The 27,886-nt window shown below is 43.5% G+C and overlaps 1 protein-coding gene across 3 annotated transcripts; it reads right to left on the bottom strand.

The window, feature by feature from the left end:
* Positions 1–541: 541 nt before the first annotated feature.
* Positions 542–27,168, bottom strand: GSTA4 (glutathione S-transferase alpha 4). Of its 3 annotated transcripts, none has more exons than XM_060308969.1 (8): positions 27,056–27,168; positions 25,980–26,084; positions 18,815–18,866; positions 17,205–17,337; positions 16,182–16,323; positions 14,225–14,356; positions 10,968–11,105; positions 542–9,183 (listed from the first exon to the last, which is right to left on the bottom strand). In XM_060308969.1, exons 2-7 carry the CDS (start codon positions 26,067–26,069, stop codon positions 10,983–10,985), a joined length of 672 nt encoding a protein of 223 aa, XP_060164952.1. In that variant the 5' UTR covers positions 26,070–26,084; positions 27,056–27,168; the 3' UTR covers positions 542–9,183; positions 10,968–10,982. The 3 variants fall into 3 exon arrangements, with proteins under 3 accessions (XP_060164952.1, XP_030726329.1, XP_030726327.1); XM_030870469.2 differs by having other exon boundaries at positions 542–9,213; XM_030870467.2 differs by lacking the exon at positions 542–9,183 and having other exon boundaries at positions 10,504–11,105.
* Positions 27,169–27,886: the final 718 nt, after the last annotated feature.

Genomic DNA, 27,886 nt, shown 5'->3' on the forward strand with positions numbered 1-27,886 from the left:
CTGCCCTCCCTCACCTCTTAGCCTGGGCTCCACAATATTCTGAATTGGGCTCCCAGGTGAACGATGGAGTCTCAGCAGGACTGCAGTCCCCACCCCAAACCCGCCCAGGAGGAACTAGAATAGCAGAGACAGAGGAGGGGCCCAATATCTTTTTCAGTCTCACACCCTAGCCAAGAGCCAACTGTTCCCCGGGATTCAGCACTGCAAGACCCTAAGGAGACGGCCAGCTCCTGGGAGGCAGGGATCTTGGCATGGTTCCTCCACCTCCTACAGAAGCAACCCCATGTTATCCCCGACACACAGTGGCTTTTACCTCAGTGAGCCACTTTGAGAGACAAGTTTCTTCATTTGTTAAGATCTCTGTGTTGGATCTGTCATTCTTTCTTTCAACATCAAACATTCATGGAGCTCCTTCTCTGGCTACAGTTGTAGGTTTGGACACTCCAAGCATACAAAGATAAATAAGATGCAGTTCCTGTCATCGAAAACCTTACAAACCTTCTATCTGGTGATGGGAATAACCACACTACCAAGAGGTAAGTCAGAATGAAATAAGTGTTTAATAAAAGCATAATATAGTATTACAGGAATAGGTATGTATTACAGAATAGATATATATAAATATGTTTGGTTATTTCAGCCCCTCCCTTCCCTGCCCCATGGCATAATAGGTTAAGGGCCTAAACCAAGTCCTTTAGTCCTTTTTCCTTGACCTCTAATGAATTTAAACAAAGATTAGGATAAACCACAGCTTGGTAATACAGAGGACCAAGTTTATGCTTCAAAAAGTAAACCCAGTTCTCACTGTTAAAAAAAGTACATTGTCAAAGCTTAAAAGAACAGGTGCAACGGAAATATTCATTCTGCCCGTGGGAAACGAAGAGCCGGGAACAAAGGAGTTTTTTCTGGATTTCACCCAAAAGGCAAACACTCTGAGAACACAGCTGCTAGAAGAACCAGAACCCAGGGGGTCAAGCTGAGTCTAAACTCACGCCCACCTCTTCAACTCTGCTTTTTGTACTGACCTTGACAGACAGGTTTGTCCTGAATTAAACACACCTGGTTCTCCAAGTAGGCTCCGCGCATGAAACTTTAGACCTTGGAAAATGAGACCCCACCTCTGAAGGCTGTCGAACTTCACCTGGGTGCAGCTTTACCTGAGATGAGCAGGGGTATGCATGGCCCCACCCAGAGCCCCAGGTGCCCAAGGCAAGGTGGACAGAAAGCAGCCATAATGGCATGAAAACCCTTGGATTGTGGGAGTGTGGTCCTTGGGTAACAAACATGCCCTAAATCTTTTTTCTTTCTTTTCCTTTTTTTTTTTGTGACCATAAAGCAAGCAATGATTTATTTGATAAAAAATAGAAAGCATAAGCCACAACTTTGAAAAATGCACTTATCAGTATTTAAAACTTTGTTCCTTAAAAGGCATTTTTAAGAAAAAGAAAAGGCAAGCCAAATATTGGGAGAAATTATTTGTAAAGCATATCTGATAAAGGGACTCATCCAGAATATATGAAGAACTCTTATATATCAATAATAAAAACAAAAATCAACAATTAAAACAGTGGGCCAAAAAAAAAAAAAAAAAACCAGTGGGCAAAAATGTGAGCAGATAAAATAAAAAATTTTAAATATCTTTTAGAAAATGTGGAAGAACACGTATCTGAGTTAGGCTCTGGGTAGCAGGAAAATCAAAGACCTACATCCAAATTTCAGCTCTCCCTCTCATTTGAGCAAGTTTTTTTAACCTCTCTCAGCCTCAGTTTCCTCATAGTTCCTAATTCATTTGTTTAGTGATGGAAATGTGATGTGTGCAAATTGCTGAACATAGTAAGGAATCAAAAAATGGCACGCGCGCGCGCACACACACACACACACACACACAAACACACAAACACACACTCACGTATCTGTATCTCCAGATTGCAGCAATAGTCACATGTGAGAAAAAAGTCAATTTTGCTTCAAAAAGGAGCGGAAGGCATTCTCTAGAAGTGTGATTTTGGACCAGCAGCACCAGCTGTACCTGGGAACTTGTTAGAAGTGTAGAATCTCAGTCCCTGGGCCAGATCTACTGAATCAGAGTCTGCATTTTTCACAAGCTCCCCAGGTGATTCACTTGTACACAGGCAAATCTCAGAGAAATTGTGGGTTCAGTTCCAGAACACAGCCATAAAGCGAATACTGCAATAAAGCGAGTCACTTGACATTTTTTTGGTTTCCCAGTGCCTGTAAAAGTTATGTTCATACTATACTGTAGTCTATTAAGTGTGAAATAGCATTATGTCTAAAAAAACAATGTACATATATTAATTAGAAAACACTATTGCTAAAAAAAAATTCTGGCCATCACCTGAACCTTCAGCAAGTCATAATCTTCTTGCAGTAGTAACGTCAAAGATCACTGATCACCATAACAAATAGAATAATAATGAAAAGTTTCGAAATACCCCAAGAATTACCAAAATGCAGCACAGAGACACAAAGTGAGCATATGCTGATTGGAAAAATGATGCTGAGAAACTTGCTTGAAGCAGTGTTGTCTCAAAACATCCATTTGTAAACAGCGCAGTATATGCGGAGCACAATAAAACAAGGTGTGCCTGTAACTAAAATCGAGTTTGAGAAACCAGGTCTAGAGTGAGAACCCAACTAAACTACACCTGGGGCTCAGTGTGTGGCCCCAGGTCCTCCCAGGGTCTGCTGGGCAGGCACGAAGTGCAGAATCTGATGTTTAAAAAGCAGGCTGATGGACTTCCCTGGTGGTGCGGTGGTTAAGAATCCGCCTGCCAATGTAGGGGACACGGGTTCGAGCCCTGGTCCGGGAAGATCCCACATGCCGCGGAGCAACTGGGCCCACGTGCCACAACTACTGAAGCCCGTGCAACCTAGAGCCCATGCTCGGCAACAAGAGAAGCCACCGCGATAAGAAGCCTGCGCACTGCAACGAAGAGTAGTCCCTACTCACCACAACTACAGAGAGCCCTCGCACAGCAACGAAGACCCAACACAGCCAAAAAATAAAATAACTAAAAAAAAAAGCAGGCTGAGCAAATTGTGATGTGCAGGAGTGTATGAGGCTAAGAACAGAGAAAGGGAAGGGGAGAGGAATGAGGGAGAATTATAAGTACGTTTCCGATGTTGGATCATTTATATTGACCCCCTTTAAAAGAAGAATTCCTAAGATGCGAGGCCTCCTCCAATCCCCAGGTTTAACCAAGTACCAGGTGTGTAGGTTCCAGCCTTGGGCAGGTCTGGAAGAGATGTCAGTTTCCTCAACTCTAAAATGAGGAGTTGGTTCAGAATTAGATCATCTTCGTCTCCTCCAGTTTTAACAATCTTTCTGGTCTTATTTCTCTTCCCTTGTATTCATTCGCCCTGTGCTCCTATCTGCTGAACACACACGTTGGGAAATCAGCCAGTCTTCTGGGGTGAAATTCTACTGATAATGTTAACAGTCATTCTGGATAATTTAGGCAAAACAATGCACATTTTTCTTAATTTCAGTTAGGTAAAAAGCAGGCTTTTATTGAATTTTCTAGATAACGGAAGTTTTAAGGGATTAACTTAAGAAGTTGCCAGTTTTAGCAGATGCTTGGGGCCAAAATACAAGACGCCAATTCTTCTTCTTTTTTTTTTATTGGAGTCAAATTGCTTTACAATGTTGTGCAAGATGCCAATTCTAAATCTATTATCACTAGAAATATCCTTGACATTTACTCTGGCTTCTCCAATGGATAAGAACTGCCTAGCTTCGTAACAACCAGCAAGATCAAAATCCGTCACCAAGACAAAAAATGCTCCGAGAGAATCCTGTATTCCCCACAGAATTTAAATATGCCAGTTTGGAAAGAGGTAGCATTATTCTAGCTTTAAGTGTATAATGTTTCAGAGAAAGAATATGTTAAAGTTGAAAGAACAATATTAACAGCACAACCAAGACTTTCAGTATAGCTTTAACATTACAGCTCATTTTTTAAAAATTAATTTTTAGTGGAATATTGTTGCTTTACATTGTTGTGTTAGTTTCTACTGTACAGCAAAATGAATCAGCTATACCTATACATATATCCCCTCTTTTTTTGATTTCTTTCCCATTTAAGTCACTACAGAACACTGAGTAGAGTTCCCTGTGCTATACAGTAGGTTCTCGTTAGTTATATATCTTATACATAGTATCAATAGTGTATATATGTCAATCCCAATCTCCCAATTCCTCCCACCCCCACCTTTCCCCCTTGGTATCCATATAATTGTTCACTAGGTCTGTGTCTCTATTTCGGCTCTGCAAATAAGATCATCTATACCATTTTTCTAGATTCCACATATATGCATTAACATACAATATTTATTTTTCTCTTTCTTATTTCACTCTGTTATGACAGTCTCTAGGTCCATCCACATCTCTACAGATGACCCATTTTCGTTCCTTTTTACGGCTGAGTAATATTCCAGCGTATATATGTACCACATCTTCTTTATCCATTCCTCTGTTGATGGACACTTAGGTTGCTTCCATGTCCTGACTATTGTAAATAGTGCTGCAATGAACATTGGGGTGCATGTGTCTTTTTGAATTATGGTTTTCTCTGCTTATATGCCCAGTAGTGGGATTGCTGGGTCGTATGGTAGTTCTATTTTTAGTTTTTTAAGGACCCTCCATACTGTTCTCCATAGTGGCTGTATCAATTTACATGCCCACCAACAATGCATGAGGGTTCCCCTTTCTCCACACCCTCTCCAGCATTTATTGTTTGTAGGTTTTTTGATGATGGCCATTCTGACCAGTGTGAGGTGATACCTCATTGTAGTTTTGATTTGTATTTCTCTAATAATTAGTGATGTTGAGCAGTTTTACATGTGTGTGTTGGCCATCTGCATGTCTTCTTTGGAGAATGTCTATTTAGGTCTTCTGCCCATTTTTGATTGGGTTTTTTTTTGTTGTTGTTTGTTTGTTTTATATATAACAAACCCACAGCAAACATTATTCTCAATGGTGAAAAACTGAAAGCATTTCCTCTAGGATCAGGAAAAAGACAAGGATGTCCACTCTCACCACTATTATTCAACACAGTTTTGGAAGTCCTAGCCATGGCAATCAGAGAAGAAAAAGAAATAGAAGGAATCCAAATTGGAAAAGAAGAGGTAAAACTGTCACTGTTTGCAGATGACATAATACTATACATAGAAAATCCTAAAGATGCCATCAGAAAACTACTAGAGCTAATCAGTGAATTTAGTAAAGTCACAGGATACAAAATTAATACACAGATATCTCTTGCATTCCTATACACTAACAACGAAAGATCAGAAAGAGAAATTAAGGAAACACTCCCATTTACCATTGCAACAAAAAGAATAAAACACCTAGGAATAAACCTACATAAGGAGGCAAAAGGCCTGTATGCAGAAAACTATAAGATACTGATGAAAGGCCACATTTAATTGATTATGAATGATTTCTCTTCTATTTTTCTATTTATGACATATTAGCAAAATACTTATTTGGTTGGATTTGACATATTAATTAGTTGGATTTGACATGCTACCAAAGGGAAAGTATCCTACAGGGAACTAGCCCCCCGGGAAAAAGAGCTCAAGTGTTTACATGTTATTTTTAAGACACAAACAACTGAACCCTATTCCAGGGTGGGGAGGGAGTAGGGGTTACTTACGTAATAGGATGGTTAGGGAGGTAGTTCTGTTCCAAGCTCACATGCTAATAAGCCTCTTCTGTGGAGAGCCCTATATTTCAGTTATAGAAATGAAATTTCCTTTCCGTTAGGGTCTAATGGATTGATTCATATTGACATCTCCCCAAGGCTAACAAACTTACTTAAATGAAAAATACAGCTGAGCCGAGAAGGAGACTTCACCCCAGGTTGCTTGGAGAATAAACAAAGTGAACCACTGCATGGCCCACTGCTGTTTCAAGACTGGAGCAAGTCCTAGAAAAATTTGTGCCTGGACTTGACTTAGATACTCCTGCTTTCAAGTTGGTGCCATCCCCTGGGGAGGCAGGACCCCAGAGGAAGACCCCAGTGTCACATCATTTGGACGGAATCTTCCAAGCATCCGACGAAGGCAGGAGGTTGAGTTTACCCGTTAGGCACCTGGCACAGAGTGGGTGATGCCTGTGTTCTTTCCAACTGTGTCCAAAAACATGAGATTTGGCAGAGGAGGAAAAAAATGTAATGGCTCAAGAATTAATAAATGCTTAAGTTCTACCAAGCGTGTTATCAACTGAAGCACCACCTGACTCTTACATACTTAGTTCTAAAATTACATTTAACGTGCGACACAGTGTGGGGGGCATTTTAATGTATGATATTATGCACATTTCATGCACAAGCAATGAAAGTCTTCAAAGGTTTTGTCTAGATGTACATTTGCATCTCGTTTTCATTTATGTATCGACTCGAAAGAAAAAAATATCTCTGCCTTTTATTTAATATAGACAAGTTTAGAAATAATAGTCATTAAGTTAACCATAAAGTTAAAACAACCGCTAACTACAAGTTGCAAATTTGGCCATGAAAACTGTCCAACCAAGGCCAAAAAGAGTGGATAAGAACATCACCACTAACCTTAGCTTTTCCTGGCTCTTGTCTTGGGGTGCTGTGGGTGGATTAAGTGAGGGTTTATAACCCTTTCCATTCTAATTGAAATCTCCACCCCCTCAAGGGATTGGCCAATGAGCATTCCAGTTTGTACACACCTCTGGGGCTTCACTTTACATCCCTTGTTTGGGTATTTGATAGAGCATCAGGATACTCAAGTAAGAAGAAAGTAAGATTCCACTAGCTCATTCAACAAATATTTACTAAGTACCACTCTGTGCCAGGTACCGTTTTAGGCCCTGGGTCTACAATGGTAGGCATGACAGACCCAGTGTCATCGGTGGTGCTTACATTCTAGTTGGGGAAGATAGGCAGTATAAATATATAAACAAATAAATGCAGTGTATTCAAAATAATAATGGTAACAATATATCACATGATTATAGCTTATGAATAAATGAGATCTACGACAGTAGTGTTATAAGTGGTAGGAGGGAGGAATTGGGAATATAGTTATAAGGTACCCGCACTACCCGTGAAGTGGTATAGTGTTATTTCAAAGTGGTCTTAGTGTAGTTGCATAAACATATTGGAAACTTTAGAACAACCACTAAAACTTAAAAACAAAAAAAACAACAACTATAATTGACATGCTAAGAGAGGAGAGAAAATGGAATCATATAAAATGCTCAATTAAAACCAGAGAAGCACTGCAAAGTAAAGGAGCTGTTACCGTGGGGGATTACTGGACTGAATGTCAATATTATGACAGTGTGAGTGTGTTTCGTGTTTGGTAACTGCAATCATTGTTGCTTTTGTTGTGGTCATCCATTTACAATGCTTGGTGTCAGTTTATTTATCTCTTGAAAAAATAAAATACAGTGTGTGTGAAAATAAATAAATAAATAATAATAAAATAAAATAAAACCAGAGAAGGCAGAAAAAGAGTGGAAGACAAAAAAAAGGTGGGGGGAGAAACAAAGAACCAGGGCAACAAGTAGAAAACGGCCACAAACATGGTAGAGATTAATGCAACTACATCGATAATCATTTTAAATGTGAATGTCTTAAATGCACCAATTTTAAGACAGAGGCTATTGTGAGTGGCTTAAGACCCAATTCTATGTTTTCCATAAGAAACCCACTTTAAATATAAAGACACAGATTGATTAAACAGAGAAGATTGCCGGGGGGTGTCGAGTGCTCTGAAGAAAATAAAATAGGGTGGTGAAAAAGAGGTATGGAGTGTGTGGGGTGAGCTACAGAGTTCGTGATCAGAGGGTTCCCTTAGGTGGGGATGTTGGCGCCTAATAGAGCAAGGAGCCCACCATGGAATCTTCTGGAAAGAGGGAACATGAGCAGGTATGACAGCTGGGGCTGGCGGCTGTTTGCCGCAGACACTGCCCCCTAGAATCCCCCTTCTGCTGACCCGTCCCCAGGAGCCTGGCACCTCCATGCATCGCCCCGTCCCCCAGGCACCTGGTCCAGAGCGTCAGGCGTTCCCTCAGGCACCCAGTCCGCCAAAGCCCCTCTGAGTGGCTTAGGCTGGGTCCCAGGCTCATTAGGCGCTGCAGGTCCTCCTCTGTCAGACACCAGAGCCCCACACCCATCCAGCTCCCCCTTTTGTCGCAGACACTGGAGGACCCACGAAGGCGTGCACTTCTACCCCGTTGGCTCAGCTGCTGTGGTGTCTAGCCGGTGAGCCTCGTGGGTGCCCTCTGCTCCGGCTCCCGGCCTCACGGGTCCTACCTAGTTCATTCCTGAACGCTCAACACACTGACGTCTTTGAGGACAACCATCCGCTGCCTGACCGCCTGCTCTTTCACCGGAGTCCGGTGGCTCGTGAAGATGGGAGGGTGGAGGGTGTTGAGACTAAAGGGTCTGGACCCAAAAGCTGGGGGACTCCACCTGTGCAGGATGGGGAAGGGGAGATTGTTTCCAACGTGGGAAGTGAACTGCGCAATTTAAGGTCAGGTGACCGTGAGCAGAAAGACGTGGGAACCTGTCTTCAGAGGAAGCAGCTTGGCCTGTCCTATTTATTTTCTCTAATCCTCCAATTCAGTGCAGAAGCCAACTTCCTCCCTGGTTGTTTTCTCAAAGAGCCAGCCTTGAGGGCCCTCTTGTGTCTAAGAGAATTAAAACTCCCAAAGCACTGTTTGCACTACGGCTTACAGTCTACACAGCAGGCCCTTGAGTAATAGTATCAGGCAGTGGCCCTGGGTAGTAAAATCCCGCCCAAACGGTCTTAGCTCAAATTTCCTGCCGTCCCATAAAACTCAATGATAGAGACCCCTCGGTGTAATCACGTCAATGTCTGGTTCCCACGTGTAAATTAATCTCCAAATGCGTGTAAAGCATTTCCCCTCCCTGAAGAGTTGGAAGGAGTAATCCAAAAGCCCGCCCTCGCTCAGAAACCAACTGCAGGTTCAGGGAGTGTCCCCCAAACACCCTCAGGTCTGGTAATCTGCTGGAAGTACTCGCAGAACTCACAGAAAACGGTCCTACTCACAGCTTCGGTTTATTACACGGAGAGGATACAGATAGAAATCGGCCCAGGGAAGAGATGCACAGGGCAGAGTCCAGGAGTGTTCCAGGCTCGGAGCGCTCAGAGGTCTTCATTCTGCAGAGTGACGGACAGTGCTAACTCCTCCTGACAAGCATGTGTGACAACAGAATTCTGTCACTGGGGAAGCCCACCCGCGTCTGAGTGCAGAAGTTTACAGGAGCGCCATCGTGTGGGCATGACTGACCGCCCACGTGGCTGATCTGTCTCCAGCCCCTCCAGAGTGGAGCTGACCCCACATGACCCGGAGCCCCTGCCCAACATCATGTTGTTGGTGCGGCTCAAAGCCTACACCTGAAATCATATAGCTGTTATCTGGCTGGCCCAGGGCCCCGGACAAACAGAGATACTCCTATCGGGCGTGTCTCTGGATAGTAAAATCCCACCAAAATGGTAGGAGAGGTTCCAAGGCTTAGAGATCACCTCCCAGAAGCCAAGGCCAGACCTGTCTCTGGGGAAGGTGAGACTCTTTACTGCATCCCCATCCCCATTTTCTTCTTTTTGTTCTCTTGCTCCCAGGAGGCTGGCGGAAACATCAGCCGGGACCACCAGTGCTCCTCGGGCCCGTCCGGTGGTGCACCTGCTGCCCTGCCTCTGCTCCTTTAGTAGTTCTAAATATTAGAGCGACGACAGAGTGCTTGCATTGTGAAAATGTGAAGACAATCTTCACGTCTGCGTTGCATTTTCCTCTAATAAAACCCTGAGGGGCTTGCATTGACTGGGACAGGCATTAAGGATCACCTCGCAACTGTCTGTTTTTCACATCTGGGCAAAAATCCCTCCTGTAGTAAGGAATGAGTGTGTCCACTTTATGAGATGTGGATCAAACACTTGCCTTTTTCCCGTTTTTAAATTCCTAATTATTAGACACTCTTAAAGCGGCAATTCTTTCTTTTCTAAAATTACTTCTGCTGTTGACACATCTATCTTGCCTACTGCGTGGTGAATTTTTTCTAAAGCAAAATATTCTGATCTAGGCCTCTGATCTAAGGTTTTGTCTCCTGGCACCATGCTTGGCACATAACAGGTGCTCAATTCATATTTGAGATGTAAGTCAACACATGTTTAAAGCAGTATTAATAAGCCATACTTTTAGTTCTGAAATGCAAAAAATTAGAAGCCTCCAAATAACCATTTGGGTAGTAAGAGGACAAAAGTTAAATATATTTATATTTTCTTATACTTGTGTCAAATATAACTGGAAGGATTATACAAATGATAATGATGTTTGCCTGTAGGGAGCAGAACCAAAGAAAACTGGGGGGACAGGGCTGAAAAGAACACTTCCAACTGTATAGCCTTTTATACTTTTTTGATATTTGAACCATGTGAATGTATTCCAAACGATTTAATTTAAAAATTCTAGCAGCAGGGCAATGAATTGTAAATCCTTTATTTTGGCAAATATCAATGGCATTCATTACTACCATGGATCTATTATTATTATAGCTCAGAGGAGAGTTACTATCTAGTGAATTCCATTGTTATTAGACACTGAAAACAGGAAGAGACTGGAGGGGGTTGAGAATGGGATAAGGAGAGGAGAAAAGAAGCTCAGGGGACAACATGAAGTCCTACCCATCCTTGTTCCCAGAAAATGAGTAGACAGAGCAGATCTAACTTAAATGCCAGCCCCTCCAAAAAGGTGTTCAGAAGAGGTCCCGTAACAATCACTCACTGGACAAAAAAGGTTGATGTTTCTAAAAGAGATCTCCTTGACATGAAAGACCAACTTAGGAACAATATACACAGCACCACGACAGAGCTGGATCACGGCAGCCTGGCTTCAATTAAGACACAACTGTGGACACAGCGATTTCTGGGGGACAGCGCTCACTCACGGCCGTGCTGCTGTCCTACGGCATGAAGATGTTGTACACGGTTCTCACGTAGATGTCATCCGGGGGAGGCTTCCTCTTGCTGCCAGGTTCAAGGAATTTCTTAATTGTAGGGATATTACTTATTTTCACTGTGAACTCCTGCAAAGGGAAAACGCAAAAGTTCAAGGCTAAAAGCAAAGGTATTCATTTCTACGAAAATAGGGCGGTGCAAAATGGCCCATCAGTTTGGGGTTAGTAGATGCAAACTATTACATATAGAATGGATAAACAACAAGTTCCTACCGTACAGCACAGGGAACTATATTCAATATCCTGGGATAAACCGCAATAGAAAAGAATATAAAAAAGAATGTAATAGATATGTGTATAACTGAGTCATTTTGCTGTACAGCAGAAATTAACACTGTAAATCAACTATGCTTCAACAAAAAAGTAAACAAAAAAAAAACCCCAAAATGGTCCATCAGAATACATTCAATAAATATTTGCTATAGAGATCCAAATAGAACTGTCATCCAGCACCTGTTTAGGGTCTGATATCTTGGTATGATCATTTATAATCTCTGCCAACAGTGGCTGGAATCTAGGCCAGGCTCTATACAAATCTCACAGTTCATACCAAGATGTGAACTCTTTTCAGAGACAGAAAAATAAAAAAGATACTTAGGATAGGAGTATACTTGCTTACATGAAAAAAGGAAGGACGAAAAAGACATAGGAAGTACCTTAAATGTATTGATCTCAGAAAAAATGCATTTAAATAAAAGTCACTTAAATAAAATTGTTTTAAAAATTCATCAGATAGTACAAGTTACATTTTAGGATTCAGCTGCCTTGACAGTTTTACTCCTATTAACAAATGAATCCTCTTTCTGGCTGTGTGTGAAAGATGGCCAGTTGCATTTTTTTGTAGCCAAGGGCTCAGTTATCAGATACCAGATATTCACGTTAACTGTAATGGAAGACAAAAAATCTTATTTTTCATTCATAGAGTCAAATCTTACCAATTTTCAGTAATTAAGAAGAAAAATCCACTTGATCTGGTGAAAATTCTGAACTATACAAAGAACTGTATATCCATCATATATAAGTATTCTAACAAAATCTTTCAAAATAAAGAGGTCACTTATTTAAAAAGCTACTATTTATTAAATGTCTACTATGTACAAAGCACAGCCTTAATTAAGCAGGCATACAAACATTCATACATATATCACTAATATTAACAAAAACTCTAATGATTATGTCAATTAATTCTATGTAAATATGACAATCTTCTCTTCTTATTACTTATTTGAACTATTTGTATTATGGTATTTGTATTATTTGTGTTATTACCAATAATTAGAAGCTTTTTCCAAAGGATTTATCGTTTCAAGATTTACCTGGGGCTTACACATGTCATGTATAATAAAAATTTTGTGACTTTTGACTTTTTTTTCCCCCTTTAATCAATGCAAGAGTGACCCTTTAATTTAATCAGATCTGGTGTTAGATTTTGAAGTCCTTTAATATTGATACTTGACCTGTTCAGGTATTAAATTTGTTTACACAGAAGTACCTGGGATTTAAAAACAAATTGTTAGCATCATGGATGGAAAATGTCCACAGGTCCTTGGGCCATTTCAGGGATCTATTGGTATTAAAGTCAAACTTTAAAATGCCCATCTCGTGGCGCCACTGGTGGCGCAGTGGTTGAGAGTCCGCCTGCTGATTCAGGGGACACAGGTTCGTGCTCCGGTCCGGGAGGACCCCACATGCCGCGGAGCGGCTGGGCCCGTAAGCCATGGCCGCTGAGCCTGTGCGTCCAGAGCCTGTGCTCCGCGACGGGAGAGGCCACGGCAGTGAGAGGCCCGTGTACCGCAAAAAAAAAAAAAAAAAAAAAAGCCCATATCTGTGCCTGCAGGAAGAAAGGAACAGAGAGCTAAACTATATAATGGCTATTTGCCTTGTTGAAGATTTCTGTTCTCATTTTCTGGGTCTATGTATTTAACCGGTGGTTGCTGTCCTCATTAGTATGTCCAAATGATGTTCACTACACTTGGGAAAAAATTTTTTTTTAAAGTATATGTGTTGCTACTCTTTGGAGATTTAGCGTGTGTCTCTCTTGGCTTTTGATAACTTGGTCAAAGATGTGTCCATCTGGTCTTTATAGGGGGTTGGCAACCTTTCTCTATAAAGGACCAGTTAGTAAATATTCTAGGCTTTGCAGGCCACATGGTCTGTATCAGAACGACGCACCTCTGCTGTGGTAGCACAGAAGCAGCCTTAGACAACGCATAAGTGAATGGGCCTGGCTTTGTGCCAATGAAATGTATTTACGGACACTGAAATTCGAACTTCACATAATTTCATGTGTCAGGAAGTATCACTATTCTTTTGATAGTTTTTCAACCATTTAAAAATGTAAAGACCACTCTTAGCTCAAGAGTGATACAAAAACACGTGGCAGGCCTGATTTGGCCCAAGGGGCCAACCCACCAGCACAGAAGAAAGCCCATTGCATTTGGAGATAAAAGGCTAAGATTCTAGACAAAGTTGAGATACCCATTAACGAGGCCATCAGGCTGCTGACGTCTTTACCCTGGGTCTCTATTTCTTCATATGTATTCAATATATTGAAGGCATTGGATGAAACTTGCTTTTTAAAGCCCTTTTCTGCTTCTAAATTCTATGATCGATCCTGCAAGAATAACATCGAAACATAAACTGAGTCACGCACAAAAGTCTGTCCTTGGAATCTGAGGAAGAAGAATGGTGAGAATCCTCTGGGGTGATGTTTAGGGTGCCTCTTATTAGCTCTCAGAATTCAGACTCCAAAATTTCCAATTTGAGACCATGTTATTTCTGAGAAAGGGAGCCACACCCTGATGACGAGGCTGTTTTTGACGGTGACTCTCGGGTCCTCCCGTCAGCACATACAGCACAAGCAGATGAGCAGCCCCTGGTCCCTACAACTACGTCTACAGCAGGTCCCTACTGGCAAACTGTGTATGGAGTTTGTTGCAAGAGTGTTAGTCATGCAACAATACCGAGGGACAACTTCTTTCACACGTAAACGATCTTTCAGCTCTAAGGGTCTGGGAACCAGAAAACCAATTTCAAGTCTGCACCTTCATTTCATTTTACTAACTAGAACCTAAAAGAATTACACACACACATGCGCACACACACACATACACAGCCTACCAAACAACAGATATCGAAGGAAGGCCTAAGAGTTCTGGGCCAATCTTCTCAAACGTTGTTTTATGTACCTGGAGGTGAGGAAAGGCAGACAGGATATTAGGAATTTTCTCTTCTAGAGCCAAAATGGTCTGGAGTAGAATTATGTCTGCAAGGCTCAGCTGATTACCAACAAGAAACCTTTGTCCATGACCCCGTAAAACCTGCAGGGTATAAACATTTTACATTGGTTATAATACTTGAGATGGAGAAAATGATGAAGCTGTGGAATCAGTGCCGTATCTGAGAAGGGCTGAAACTACAACCTTGTCCTTTTATCCTGTTACGAATAACATCAACTAAGAAGAAGTTCCCCATATGAGAGGGAGAGAGCAAAAAAGGTGCAGAAATGAAAGCATCCTTAAGTATCTGCTTCACATCAGAACGAGACCCTAAAAAAGGGAAGGAACTAGGAATTCTAGATTTAGCATCCAGGGCTTTAAAAGGATACCTCTATCCCATAAATGTATCTACAGAAAAGAATTAGCCCTGATGCATTCAGGGGGAGTGATGTAAGACGTAAGCCACTGGTCCTGTCCAAGGAGTCTGATCTCATTTGCCAGTTCTGTGTTTCTGTGTGTCAGGACTCACAGTCATAAACTAGACATGACAGTAAAAAAGCAGGCTTCCTTTCACATCTTCTAAGACAGGGAACATTGAAAGAATGAGAGTTCATCCTGACTCCCATTTTGAGAGTAACACAGGTGCAGAGATTCATAGGCATAGACGGTGATCGGGAAGGGGCAAGGGACAGTGGTAGAACAGGGAAGATGCCCTTTGCGGATGCCCATGAGTGTGAGTATGTGTTTACGTGTGTGTGACCAGGACCCTAATATGACTCCAAATCAAACAGAGTTACTGGAGCCAGACAGGGAGAGCACGAAGAGTCCAGAGTTGCAGTCCTGGCTCCTGACTTAGGCATGTCACCCAGTCTCTCTGTGATTCTATTTCATTACGGGAAAAAGAAGGTGACAATTATTTAGCTCATATGTTCGGTGGAGCCCTGACACAGTCTGGGCCACAGGGACAGAGGAACTGGCAGTGACCCTTCTCCAAGGCACCTGTTCCTCCCTCGTCCCAGCACATTTCTGCATCATCGTATTTTACATTCACAAACTGCCTATGGGCAAGATGCCACGAAACCAGGCTTCCCTGGTGGCACAGTGGTTGAGAGTCGGCCTGCCGATGCAGAGGACACGGGTTCGTGCCCCGGTCCGGGAAGATCCCATATGCCGCGGAGCGGCTGGGCCCGTGAGCCATGGCCGCTGAGCCTGCGCGTCCGGAGCCTGTTGCTATGCAACGGGAGAGGCCACAACCAGTGAGAGACCCGCGAACCGCAAAAAAAAAAAAACAAAAAAAAAAACAAAGAAAAAAACTAAACAAAAAAAAGAGGCTACGAAACCAAGGACAGAAACACTCAGAAAATATCTCTCCTCCTTCTTACATCTAATTCCACATCAATGGCCAGAGGAAGTCTGCCAATTCCAGATTTTCACATTCTCTTGGTTTTTAACTAAAGCGTTTAAAATAGTCCCTCTGAGTTGAGGAAAAGAGAGGAGGAGTTTGAAGCTCAGAAAAACAGATACGGTAATGAGACAAGAAATAACAAAAGAGAAAACAAAAAGAGCACAGGGAAGAGAAATAGAACAGCAATGGTTCTTCTCTTTATACCAAACTATCAGGTAGGATGACGAAAGAATGAATGAAGTAGGTGGTTTCTTCTCTTCTGTATCGTGCACGAGGTGGCACCTGGCTAATGTAAGCAGTGACAACGCACACATGGGTGAGCCCATCTTTTCCCCAGAAAACATGGAAGACTCTGGAAGAGTCTGGGAGGCTCCAAGACATCCTGGCTTTGTGCCGATGGCACCTGTGAGCCCTCAGGATTCCAGGAGGTTGGTCTAGCAGGGCTCAGCTTTACTCCGCCTGAGTAGAAAGGGGTGTTTGTGGTCTGGTGATGCCGTGTTCACAGGCTTCACTGCCACCTACCTTTTCGAACACAGGAAAGTATCTGATTATGGCCTTCTGGGCCATGTTCACCACTTCCTTTTGCTGATCATCTGGTTTGAGGAAAGGATGCATGATAATCAGTTCCAGAAGATCCAGGGTCCCCTCCACATACATGTCAATCCTTCAAAACACAAAAGAACGTTTTCTCAGTCACCCCTCTCTTTGAACTCATTGGCTTCCACAACTAAGCATCTAGAGTGTTTTTCTCTTAAGGCTCTGGCAACTTAAGCACCAAGAAGCATTCATCTCCACCTGTCCCTTTAGAGCCAAGATGCAAAGTCAATTCTAGCTGCGATTCAGAAAAATCTTTCAGAAAAACCTGTCACGCATCTCAAAGCACGAGAGCCACGAATGTCCTCTCTCCTGGTCCCTACTCTGCCGCCCCCACTCCAGCACCCGGGCTTGGGGCGGGTGGAGCTTCACATTTGTAAAAATAGTGGGTATTATTTATAGGATGCTTGGTGTGTACCAGGCACGGTGCTAAACACTCTCTATCCGATATTTCATTGAATCCTATGGCATTATGAGGAATATGCTGTTATTATCCCCACCATACTGGAAACTCATCAGGACACTGGAGCGTAACGCTTTGCCCTGGGTCATGATCCAGGAGGTACAGGGACCAGGCTCTGAGTTCAAATTATCATCCAGTGCACAGTATCCTGGGCCTTGAATGTCACAGCAGCTTTCTATTCCTAATACTCAGCGATAATACATTTGCAAGAAAGGTATAAAAAAAAAAACTATCAAAGCATTTAAACGTGTTGAAACCTACACCACACCCCAGAAACAGGCTCTAATATCTGAACTCAATTCCTTTCTCTCATTTTACTCAGACTCTCTGTACTGATTTTCTAACTGGTCTTGACCTTTCTGGGGCTTTGTTCCCTGTTCCCACTAACGATACAGGACATGAAGTGGACGGGTGTGCTGTAGAGGACGACTAATCAGTTAAGCATCGGTAAGTGGACAAGTGAGAACACGCCAGAGGGGCCACAGTACAGGGTTCTCTCCTTGAGATCTTTGCCGAAGAGATGGTGCTTTTCTGCTATATAGTGGAGGATGCTCCGGGTCTGCACTAGCTTCATCCCATCAATTTCAACCATTGGCACTTGTTGGAACAGCAGGTGGTTACCTGGGAATGGAAGCCCAGAGTTAGAAGTGATCTCTTCCCTGCACCCCCATCAAAACATGCCCTGCTGAATGAAAAGGGACAGTGGGATCACAGCCTTAGTGTAAAGCTCCCCCCACTTCATTCAGGGGTGCAGACTTAGCCATAAAACAAGCCCGAAAACTAGCATTGATCCAAATCTTCCCTTTTGACTTTCACCCCAGGAAAAACACCTAGCTCCAGTGACAAAGGGTAGGGGAGGTGTAGTGAAGACGTTGTTTTAGAGGTGCGCTGGCCAATACAGTAGCCAGTAAGCAGCGTGTGTATAGTTAAACCTAAATTTAAGTTAATCAATTTTTTGGTGTGTGGCTGCAACGCACAGCTTACAGGATCTTAGTTCCCCGACCAGGGATTGAACCTGGGTCCACAACGGTGAAAGCCCAGAATCCTAACCACTAGGCCACCAGGGAACTCTAAAGTAATCAAACTTTTGAAAAATTTAAAACTCACTTTGTTAGTCGCCCTGGACACATTACAAGTGCTCAAAAGCCACATGTGGCTGGTGGCTCCTGCGCTGGCCATTGTAGAACAGAACATTCCCATCGCTCTAGAATGTTCTATGACTGCACTGCTTTGACAATCTGATCATGAAACCCAAGTCACCAGCTGATACTCACGTACAGGTGTCCACTACCACAGTCCACCTACCACCGAGTACGCTGTCACTGGTCAAAAAGTAACCCACTGCTTTCTTCAAGAAGCCTGTCTCAAACACTTTCCCCACACCAAATGTCGGGGAGAGTTGCAAGTATAGCATACGGCCCAGCCCTGGGGGGGCTCAAGGCTTGGGGGTGCATGCGGGTCGAGGGGAGATATGTACTCAGCACAGGCCTAGTGACGCCAGGCAGTGTCACTCATGACGGGGGCGTCACAGCCCTGCAGAGCTGGTCCCTCTCCGAGGAGCCTTGAGTTGGGCCTCAGGATCCTGCTGATGGCCGGGAGGGAGGATGCTTACAGGGGCCTGGGTGTGGAGGGGGAGGTGTGACCAGGAGTTAAAAGGGGGCCTTTCACTGATGTCACACCTGTTTGTACTTATTTCAGAAAGCAGCCCAGTGTAAATGGTGACTTTTACCTGCGTACTTCAAGCAGGTGCAGATGCCTCAGGTAATTCAGAGGAGGTGGAAAATGAGGAGGGAGGGGATGAGGGAGAGGAAGAAAGGGGGGGAAAGGTAGAGGAGGGCGGGGGAGGAGAGAGAGATGGAGAAGGGCTGCCCACTGGGACAGAGGGAGGAACTGGCTCCTTCCCTTTCGCCAGCTTTTATAGAACTACTGAATACGAAGAGACTTCCTGGCAATTTCGGCTACTGTTTCCTCTTGCTTGTCTGGTTTTAGGATACTGGTCTGGATTCTTAGTGCAGCAGTATCTTTGCCCTTCCACGTAAATATGGGTTCTTAGAAAAGAAAATCAGCATTACCGACAGCAATACATTTTGATACTCACCATCCTGCAACTTCTGCAACTGTTCTTTTGTTTCTAAAAAGTCTTCATCAAACTAAATTCAAAGAGACACCCCCCCAAAAAAAAGAAGCGAAATGTCATTCCAGGTTCAGGACTGAAAATACCAAGTTAAACTGCCTCAGAAGCAGAGAGAAAGAGCATACTCAGTACCCACATCTTGTTTCTAAATATCACTGGACTCCCAGAAGCAAAGGTTGACTCTGTTATGTCAGAAAGTGAGGACGTACTCAAAGACTAACGGGTATGTCAAAAGCAAAGGCATGCAGGACCCTACCCGAGGGATTCTCTAGCCACATCTGGGACAATTTAAATATCGAAAAGAGTGATATCAGTTATGGATTAGAACACAACAAAAAAATCCCTGTGTCCATAAATGATGATTCTAAAAAAAAAAAGGGAGAAGAAAAGCTCTCTTTTACAGAATTAGCACTAATTAATGTAGAATTATTCCTAATTAATGATAAAATTAGAAAATCACCAATTTTCACCCTATAATGTAATAACTGATTCTGACAAGGATCATAATGGATGTTGAAATCATTGGGTCATGGGGCATAGAATATTCACACAATCTCAAAGTGTCACCCCACAAGTTCCTTATTATGACAAAGAAAAAACACCTCTGCAGATCTGGAGATCCCACCATCCAACTAACCAAGTGGTCAAACTCAGCTCCCCACTGGGGGACATCCTGAGACATCACGTGCTCCCTGCTGTGACACAGTGAGGACACTGCACCACTGCAGAAAGAGCTCACCAACCGATTTCACTTGGATCAAACTGCAAGGTGAAAATGGGGCATATCCAGGATGTGGGACACTCTGTAACATAAATGGCCTGTTTTGTTTCTAAGCTCCTCCAGGATGTGCAAGGTTTGGAAACTGGTCTGGGGAACTTTCTGCCTCTGCTGTTCCCACTCTGTGGTCCTCACCACTTGTCTGGCTCCCGTTTCCTAGCCATCTATCCTCTTCCCGACCAAAAGCATGAATTCTGCTCTCAAGGGCAAACCTTTATTTAAAAGGGAATCGACTTTAGCCAGGTAGCCCTCTTCTGATAATTCTTTATGTCATTTGGCCTCCAAGTCACATAACTGATCCCTTACGTCTGTTGGCAGAAATTCATGCAAGAGAGTCAATTCCTCCTTCACACATTCCTTTTCTGTTAAGTGAAGGGTAGGGAAGAAATGAACAAAATGCAGGCTCTGTTCTATTGATAGATGAAAAGAGACTAGAGAAATAACCACCAAATATCTGAATCTTGATTAGATCTTGGATGGGGGAGGGGCAGTTATAACTGCTAAATAGTTAAATAACAGTTACATAGACTTTTGGGGGACGAGAGGGAACTTCTGAATATGAATTGTATATTAGATGTTGTAAAGTTAGTGTTAACTTTCTTAGTTGTGACAATGATATTGCAGTTATTAGGACAATTATTTCTTTCTTTCTTAACAGGGAGATACATGCTGATGTCTGTAACTTACTTTCAAGTGATTAAGAATAAATAAAGCATGAGAAAACCAAAATTCAAAAAGAGTCATGTACCAAAATGTTCATTGCAGCTCTATTTACAATAGCCCGGAGATGGAAACAACCTAAGTGCCCATCATCGGATGAATGGATAAAGAAGATGTGGCACATATATACAATGGAATATTACTCAGCCATAAAAAGAAACGAAATTGAGCTATTTGTAATGAGGTGGATAGACCTAGAGTCTGTCATACAGAGTGAAGTAAGTCAGAAAGAAAAAGACAAATACCGTATGCTAACACATATATATGGAATTTAAGAAAAAAAAATGTCATGAAGAACCTAGGGGTAAAGCAGGAATAAAGACGCAGACCTCCTAGAGAACGGACTTGAGGTTATGGGGAGGGGGAAGGGTGAGCTGTGACAGGGCGAGAGAGAGTCATGGGCATATACACACTAACAAACGTAGTAAGGTAGATAGCTAGTGGTAAGCAGCCGCATGGCACAGGGATATTGGCTTGGTGCTTTGTGACAGCCTGGAGGGGTGGGATAGGGAGGGTGGGAGGGAGGGAGACGCAAGAGGGAAGACATATGGGAACATATGTTTATGTATGACTGATTCACTTTGTTATAAAGCAGAAACTAACACACCATTGTAAAGCAATTATACCCCAATAAAGATGTTAAAAAAAAAAAAGAATAAATAAAGCAGAGAGAGAAGAGGGAAGGAAGCAAACATGGCAAAATGTTAACAACGAGTCAATTTAGTTAGAAGGTGTCCACTGTACTATTACAACTTTTCTGTAGGTTTTCAAGTTTTCAAACTAAAAGGCTGGGGGGGGGCGGGGAAAAACACTGAAAAGTTTCTTTTCTTGTGATAGATAAAACTCGTGCTAATGTACTGATGCCCTTCACATGCCCACTGAGTCCCCAGATGGTTCCCCACCAGCATCTCTCCCTGCGCTGCTCCATCATCCCAGGAGGGGCAGAGCTGACAGCATAGACATGGCCATTCTCTCTTCCACCTCAACGGGCATCAGGATGTGTAGGCATGGCTTCTCCTACTCCCAGCGTCCTCCCGTGTGAGGAGGGGGCCTCAGTGTCCCTAGAGGCACTCCATCTGTGGCCCAGGAAGCAGTAACTTCAGGGCAAGAATGTTCTGGGCATTTGTCCAAATGCCCAGCTGGTCAGGTGTGATGTTGGTGGTGTTCCCTCTGCACCACGGCTCTCACACTTTTATGACCACAATCATTTATAAAGCACATGGGAAAGCGTGTGTGTGTGTCTCTAGGCTCATCCCTCAGAGATTCACATCCAGTAGTTGGGAGAGACCAGAAATGTACATTTTAAAAAAACGAGTCCTTCCAAGCAACATGGATGGACCTAGAGATTAACATACTAAGCAAAGTAAGTCAGACAGAGAAAGACAAATATCATATCATATCACTTATATGTGGAATCTAAAAAAAAATGACACAAATGAACTTATTTACAAAACAGAAACGGACTCATACACATAGAAAACAAACTTATGGCTACCAGGGAGGAAAGGGGGTGGGGGAGGGATAAATTAGGAGTTTGGGATTAACAGATACACACTACTATATATAAAATAGATAAACAAAAGTACCTACTGTACAGCACAGGGAACTATATTCAATATCTTGTTATAAGCTATAATGGAAAATAATGTGCAAGATATATATAACTGGACCACTTTGCTGTACACCCGAAATCAACTATACTTTAATTTAAAAAAACTTTTTTTTTAATTCCTTCCAAATTGTTCCGATTCTGGTTTTTGACTTCTGGGAACACGTAGCAAAATGCATGCTCTCTCTCACTAGAGAAGCTCTCTTCAGTCAAACTTTATAAAACTTGGTCTGTAAGAAGAATCTAGCACCGGAACAGGAGATTAGAGGGTAGGAGAGGGAGGAAGGGAAAAAGTCCCCAGGCAGAGCTTGGGGGAGCTGGCGACTGTCTGGCTGCTGCTCCGGGCTGTAAGGACAGACAGACAGCGTGTGGCTTCCATCCACGCCATCAGCCGTCTCTGTGCCCTGATGGGGTGCCGTTCCCGCTGGGATCCCTGGAGAAGCGCCCGTGTCCACACCACGCGCTCCCTCTTCGCACGCCCCCTTCTTCTAAGTGAACTGCCTAGAAGTCCTGAACGAGGAGCTTGTGGCCTTCACATCTTCTCTTTTACTGTTCATCCCCCTCTCCACAAGGAGGATCTGACCAGGTTCGGGGTGGGGGGGGGGTGGTCTTTGGGCACACGAAGCTCCAAGCAGCCGAGAAGCAGCATCCGGCACGGAGCAAGGTCTGAGGACTCGAACCGCGCGTGAGATGGAAGACGCCGACGCCCTGAATTAGGCCAGGCTGTCTCTCGGCAGGTGCGAGGTACCTAGTTACTGGGATGCGTGTGCTTTACACATCAGCTTCTAACCGACATCGTGACCCTGGGAATCATGAACCCACCCAGCGGCTGCCAGCCTGGCCCTCCTGTTTCAGATCTGTCTGAGCACAAATGTAGCTGAAAATGTCACTGGGCACAGAAAGGAAAGGGACCCCTGGTACCACCTTTTGGGAATTGTTCCTGCAAACCACGTGGTCAGCCCTCGTGAAGGAGGCCAGCCTAGCTCCCTCCACCCTGGTCAGAGGAGTGGGCTTGAGACCCACGCTGGGCTAATTACTGTACCCAACCTGCCTGCCTGGTTGAGGGTAGGTAGATCACATGACCCATGTTCCTTTTTGTTTTTCTTACTTAGGGTTGGGTTTCTATGACTGTAGCCAAGAATGCTGACTCACAGCAGAGCAGGAGGGGCAGAATGAAGCTAGGGAAGAGGAGCTTTGACAAGGGATTCTAGTACATACTCATATAAGACACCCTCTTCAAAACCTATTAGATAATTGCAAACTCAGAAGCATACAGGGGTTAGACAGGTGACAGGTGATCAAAGGACCAAGAATTGTTCCGCTTTCCTCTTAACACAATTAGAAAATATGTCCTGAGACAATAGGGAATGATGGGGACTGTGCAGGCTAGAAAGGTCCATCTCTAGGGACCGTCCCTACTCAGAAGCAGCAGCTGCTGCCCTATGGAAATGAGGCCCCAGGATCATCAGATCTTCCAACTTCTCAAGAGAAGTCAGAAATCAGAATTTGTATATAAAAATGATATCGATTAATTTAGAAAACTGTAAAAACACTGTGTGGTGAGTTATAACGATAGGTAAGGAAACCAAAACCAAACCAAACCAACCATAAGAAACAAAACCCCAAACCCATCAACCCTCATTTGTCACCTCTGGAGGCTGCTAGGGTAACGACTCATTATTCTGAAAATTGATAAAAGTGGCAGAATCAAGCATCTATCCTGCTTTTCTTATTTGAACTGTACTTCGAGGTAATTAAGTAATCAGTGAACAATTACTCTTTACAAGAGTATCACAGTTAGTAAATTTAGGTGAAATGATAGAAATAGAAAAATCACCATTTTGTAACCTCTAACAATGGTGATGATCAAGGCTGCAAACGACACTTGAAAGGGTGATGGAGGAAACTTCATAGTGTGTGGAACAGGCTAAGGTCACAGAAACACACTGATCAAACTCAGCAACGCTGAAAATGAGACAGGCAGACGTCATGCACCCCGGATGTCGCACAAGAGAAATATGATCGCAGTATCCCCTCTGCCGCAGTCTGGCAGGAAAAAAAAAAATAGAGATAGAAAGAAAAAAAGGAGCCTGGAGTTGATCAGACTTCTGGATCCAACTAGTAGTTTACAGGAAATATAGAGAACAGAACATGTTAAAATGAGAGTAAAGCCGCCAAATCCAGAATGAGGGGCATTCTAAACGCAGTTTCTTCCACAAATGGCACCAGAAACAAATGCAGACACTTGGCACCCAGATCTTGGCTGCTAATACCATTTTCTAATAAAAGGGACCAGGGCTCTTTGGAGAAGTACTAGGGCTAGGGCAAGGAAAATACAAGATTAGCCTGGAGCATCTTGGAGTGTCAGAAAGTGAGAAAATGTTGAAGGAAAAAGAAAAAGTAAAAAGGGCTACATGGAAAGGACACAAGAGCCAACCTGAAAGAGCCTCAGTGGCCAAAGCTGGAACTATGTGAGCAACAAAAGAAAGTATTATTGAATTTTAATCGAAAGGATAAAATAAATATACTTAAATTCATGCTGATATAAACAAATGATGGAATAAATAAATAAATGGGGGTGGGACAAATCTTCCTTACATAAGAATTCTAAATGCAGATACCAGGAGGTAGAGCTTAATTCCCATCCTTGGGAGTGTGGGCTGAATTTAATGATTCTCTTCCAAAGAACAGAGGGAAAATTAGTTGATGAATGAAGGAGCCAAGTGACCAGGCTTAACTGCACCAGTGACGACTCATGATGTCCTGTAACCCCTCATATGATGTAATAAGGACACTTCACTCCGTGGTTTTCTTTCCTCAAACTCGGTCTAATCATGAGAAAAACATCAGACAAACCCAAAATGTGGAGGATTCTACAAAAAACCTGACCAATACTTTTCAAGACCGTCAAGGTGGTGAAATAAAGGAAAGACTAAGAAACTGTCACAGATGGAGGAAAGCGAAGGAAACATGATGACTAAATACAATGTTGGATCCTGGAACAGTAAAAGGACATTAGTGGAAAAACCAATCAGATTTGAATAAAGTCTGTAGTTTGTTATGCACCAATGTTAATTTCTTGGTTTTGATGTGGTTAAGATGTTTTCATTAAGGGAGACAGAGACAGTTACATGGGAACACTCTGCACTATCTTTAGAACTTTTCTATTAATCTGAAATTATTTCAAAATGCAAAGTTTATTTTTTTTAAATGCAGAGGAAATGTTACAGATTTTTTTAAATACTGAAAGAAATGTAATCAAATGCAATGTGTGGACCTGATTTAGATCCAGACTGAAACAAGGCCTGTTTGACAATCAGATTGTTAGCTGATAATAAGGAACTGTTGTTAATTTTGTTGGGTGCAATAATGCTATTGTGGTTATGTTTTAAAATGCTCATCTTTTAGAGAGCAAAACTGAAGTACTCACAGATGAAACGTAAAATATTCCAACAAAGCAAGCAGAGGGGAGGAGATAGGTGAAACAAGATTAGCATAAAGCTGATGGTTGTTGAAGCTGAGTGACAGGTACCTGGATCTCATGGCAATGTCCTATCTTTGCTCGTATTTGAAAATTTCCATAAACAAGAAGCTACAAGAACAGAACAAAAACAAGACCAAAACCACTGTGGGCCAAAACATACAGGAAGGAATGCAGACAAGATAGGAAGGCTGCCAGTCTGAAGCCACTGGAATAAATACGAAATTCACCTAGAGATTCTATATCCACAAAAGTTCTGGCTGTTAACTGGCAAATTGCAGGTTCGTTCCTTTTCTCCTCATTAATAAATATCTACTGGTGGTAGATCAGAAGCCAATGATTAAAGCTGGAAGTTAAATACAATTTCATCAACTACACTCCATTTATAAAAAGAAAAAGTCTTGAGGGGAAGGACTCTTCTGACTCACTGAAGCAGATCTGTAATATTAGTGGGAGAGGACAGGGCTCCGCCATTGACGTTTCCCTCAAGTCTCAACGCTGTAGGACAAATCTGTGCAGAAACAGCATAGAGGTAGGGTACCTCGACTCCAGCGGCAGCTAAAACCCATCGCACGGATTCCATGCGGCCTCGTCCATTTGGATAGTGGAGTTTGGGCTTCGTAGCCATCATGGCCTTTCAGGTTTTCTGAAAAACAAACGCAGCAGCTCCTCGCAAAAGAACAGCCTCAATTTCGAGTCCTCAGCCCAGAGCTCAGGCGCTAAATGAATATTCAGGATTTTGGCACAGAAAACTGTTTGGGGGGTTTTGTGGTGGTTGGAAGGGAAGGGATTTTGTTTTCGTTTTTTTAATTGCGTTTTCCCTCACTCAATAAAAACAGACCACCATTTTAAAACTTAAAAAAAAACAAAACACTTGGCTTTCATACCGTTTCATATCGTTACGATTTATTACTCTGGATCTTGGGAAGCTGGGGCCATTTGCTGTAAAGACATCTATCTGTACTAGCAGCACGGGACTTCACAGAATCAGAACATCATATACTTTGACCTTGAAAATCTGTGATTTCCCAAATTCGGCCTTCACAGTCCAGACGCCAAGGGCCGCGGAGGAGACGTACACACCCGTGGAACCTCTGCAAAAATTCACTTTCACACGCGTCAGATTTGAGCCTCACAGCAACAGGGAGGTGGGGAGGCCGAGGATTACTACTGTCCGTAAGACTTGCGTCGGTGGGCAGGCCCGCGGTGGCGGCCCCGGATCCTGCACGCCCCCGCCCCGCCCGGACACGGGCCCCCCAGCCCCGGGTGCGCCCAGGCCACCGATCGGCGGCCGAGATAGGCTCCCGGCGCTCCGCGTGGCCGCTCAGCCCATGCGGCCCGCCCCGGGGACCATCCGACCCTGCCTTCCACCCAGGGTTGCCGACTCCATAGAGCGCGTTAATCATGATACGCACACCGAGCCAAACAAGACCCCCACCCCAGCCCAGGGGCCCCCGTCTGCCCAGATGGGGGCGGGGGCGCAAAGGACCGGGGCAGGAAGACAGGAATAGGATGAATGCGGGGTGGTTCCGGGATGGAGAGAGAGTGAGAAGCTCGGAGCCAGGAGAAACAAGACGAGGGGAAAGGGCAGGTGGGGGCGGCAGAAGGGAGACAGACCTGGGTCCGCTCGGAGTGACCAGAACCGCACAAAGCGCCCAGCAAGCGGTCTGCAGCCAGGGAACCCGTGGGCCGCCCGAGGCGCTCTCGGTGGGCGAGGCTCCGGAGGATTTCACCAATAGACACGGCACTATTTAGCATGCCCCTCCCACCTGCAAGGCATGCTGGATAATGTGAAAACAACCCCAAATTAAGCCCGTTTTAGCACCAATTTTAGCAATTTTAGGGATTAAGTGATCATTTAAGTGTTAGTTAGGTTAAGACTTTAAAGTGACTTTTAGAGATCCGACTAGACAAACAAGTAGACCTATGCAAAAAGTTAAAAATCTCTTCAGGTTTATATACCGCATGCTCCAGCGTGTTCTTTCGGATGTGAGGGCGATCTGGCTGCGACATCTGTCACCCCATTGATCGCCAGGGTTGATTCGGCTGATCTGGCTGGCTAGGCGGGTGTCCCCTTCCTCCCTCACCGCTCCATGTGCGTCCCTCCCGAAGCTGCGCGCTCGGTCGAAGAGGACGACCTTCCCCGATAGAGGAGGACCGTTCTTCGGTCAAGGGTATACGAGTAGCTGCGCTCCCCTGCTAGAACCTCCAAACAAGCTCTCAAGGTCCATTTGTAGGAGAACGTAGGGTAGTCAAGCTTCCAAGACTCCAGACACATCCAAATGAGGCGCTGCACGTGGCAGTCTGCCTTTCTTTTGACAATGTGACAGACAATGTTTTTAAAAAAGGATCAAGTAATTCATACAGAAGAGGTATTTTTGAAAAGTAAGCGAAGTTTTATATATAGCTATGTAACACAACTCATTTTTGAAAAGTAAGCAAAGTTCC

This window comes from Globicephala melas, chromosome 11 (assembly GCF_963455315.2).
Source record: "Globicephala melas chromosome 11, mGloMel1.2, whole genome shotgun sequence".
NCBI classification, from domain to species: domain Eukaryota; kingdom Metazoa; phylum Chordata; class Mammalia; order Artiodactyla; family Delphinidae; genus Globicephala; species Globicephala melas.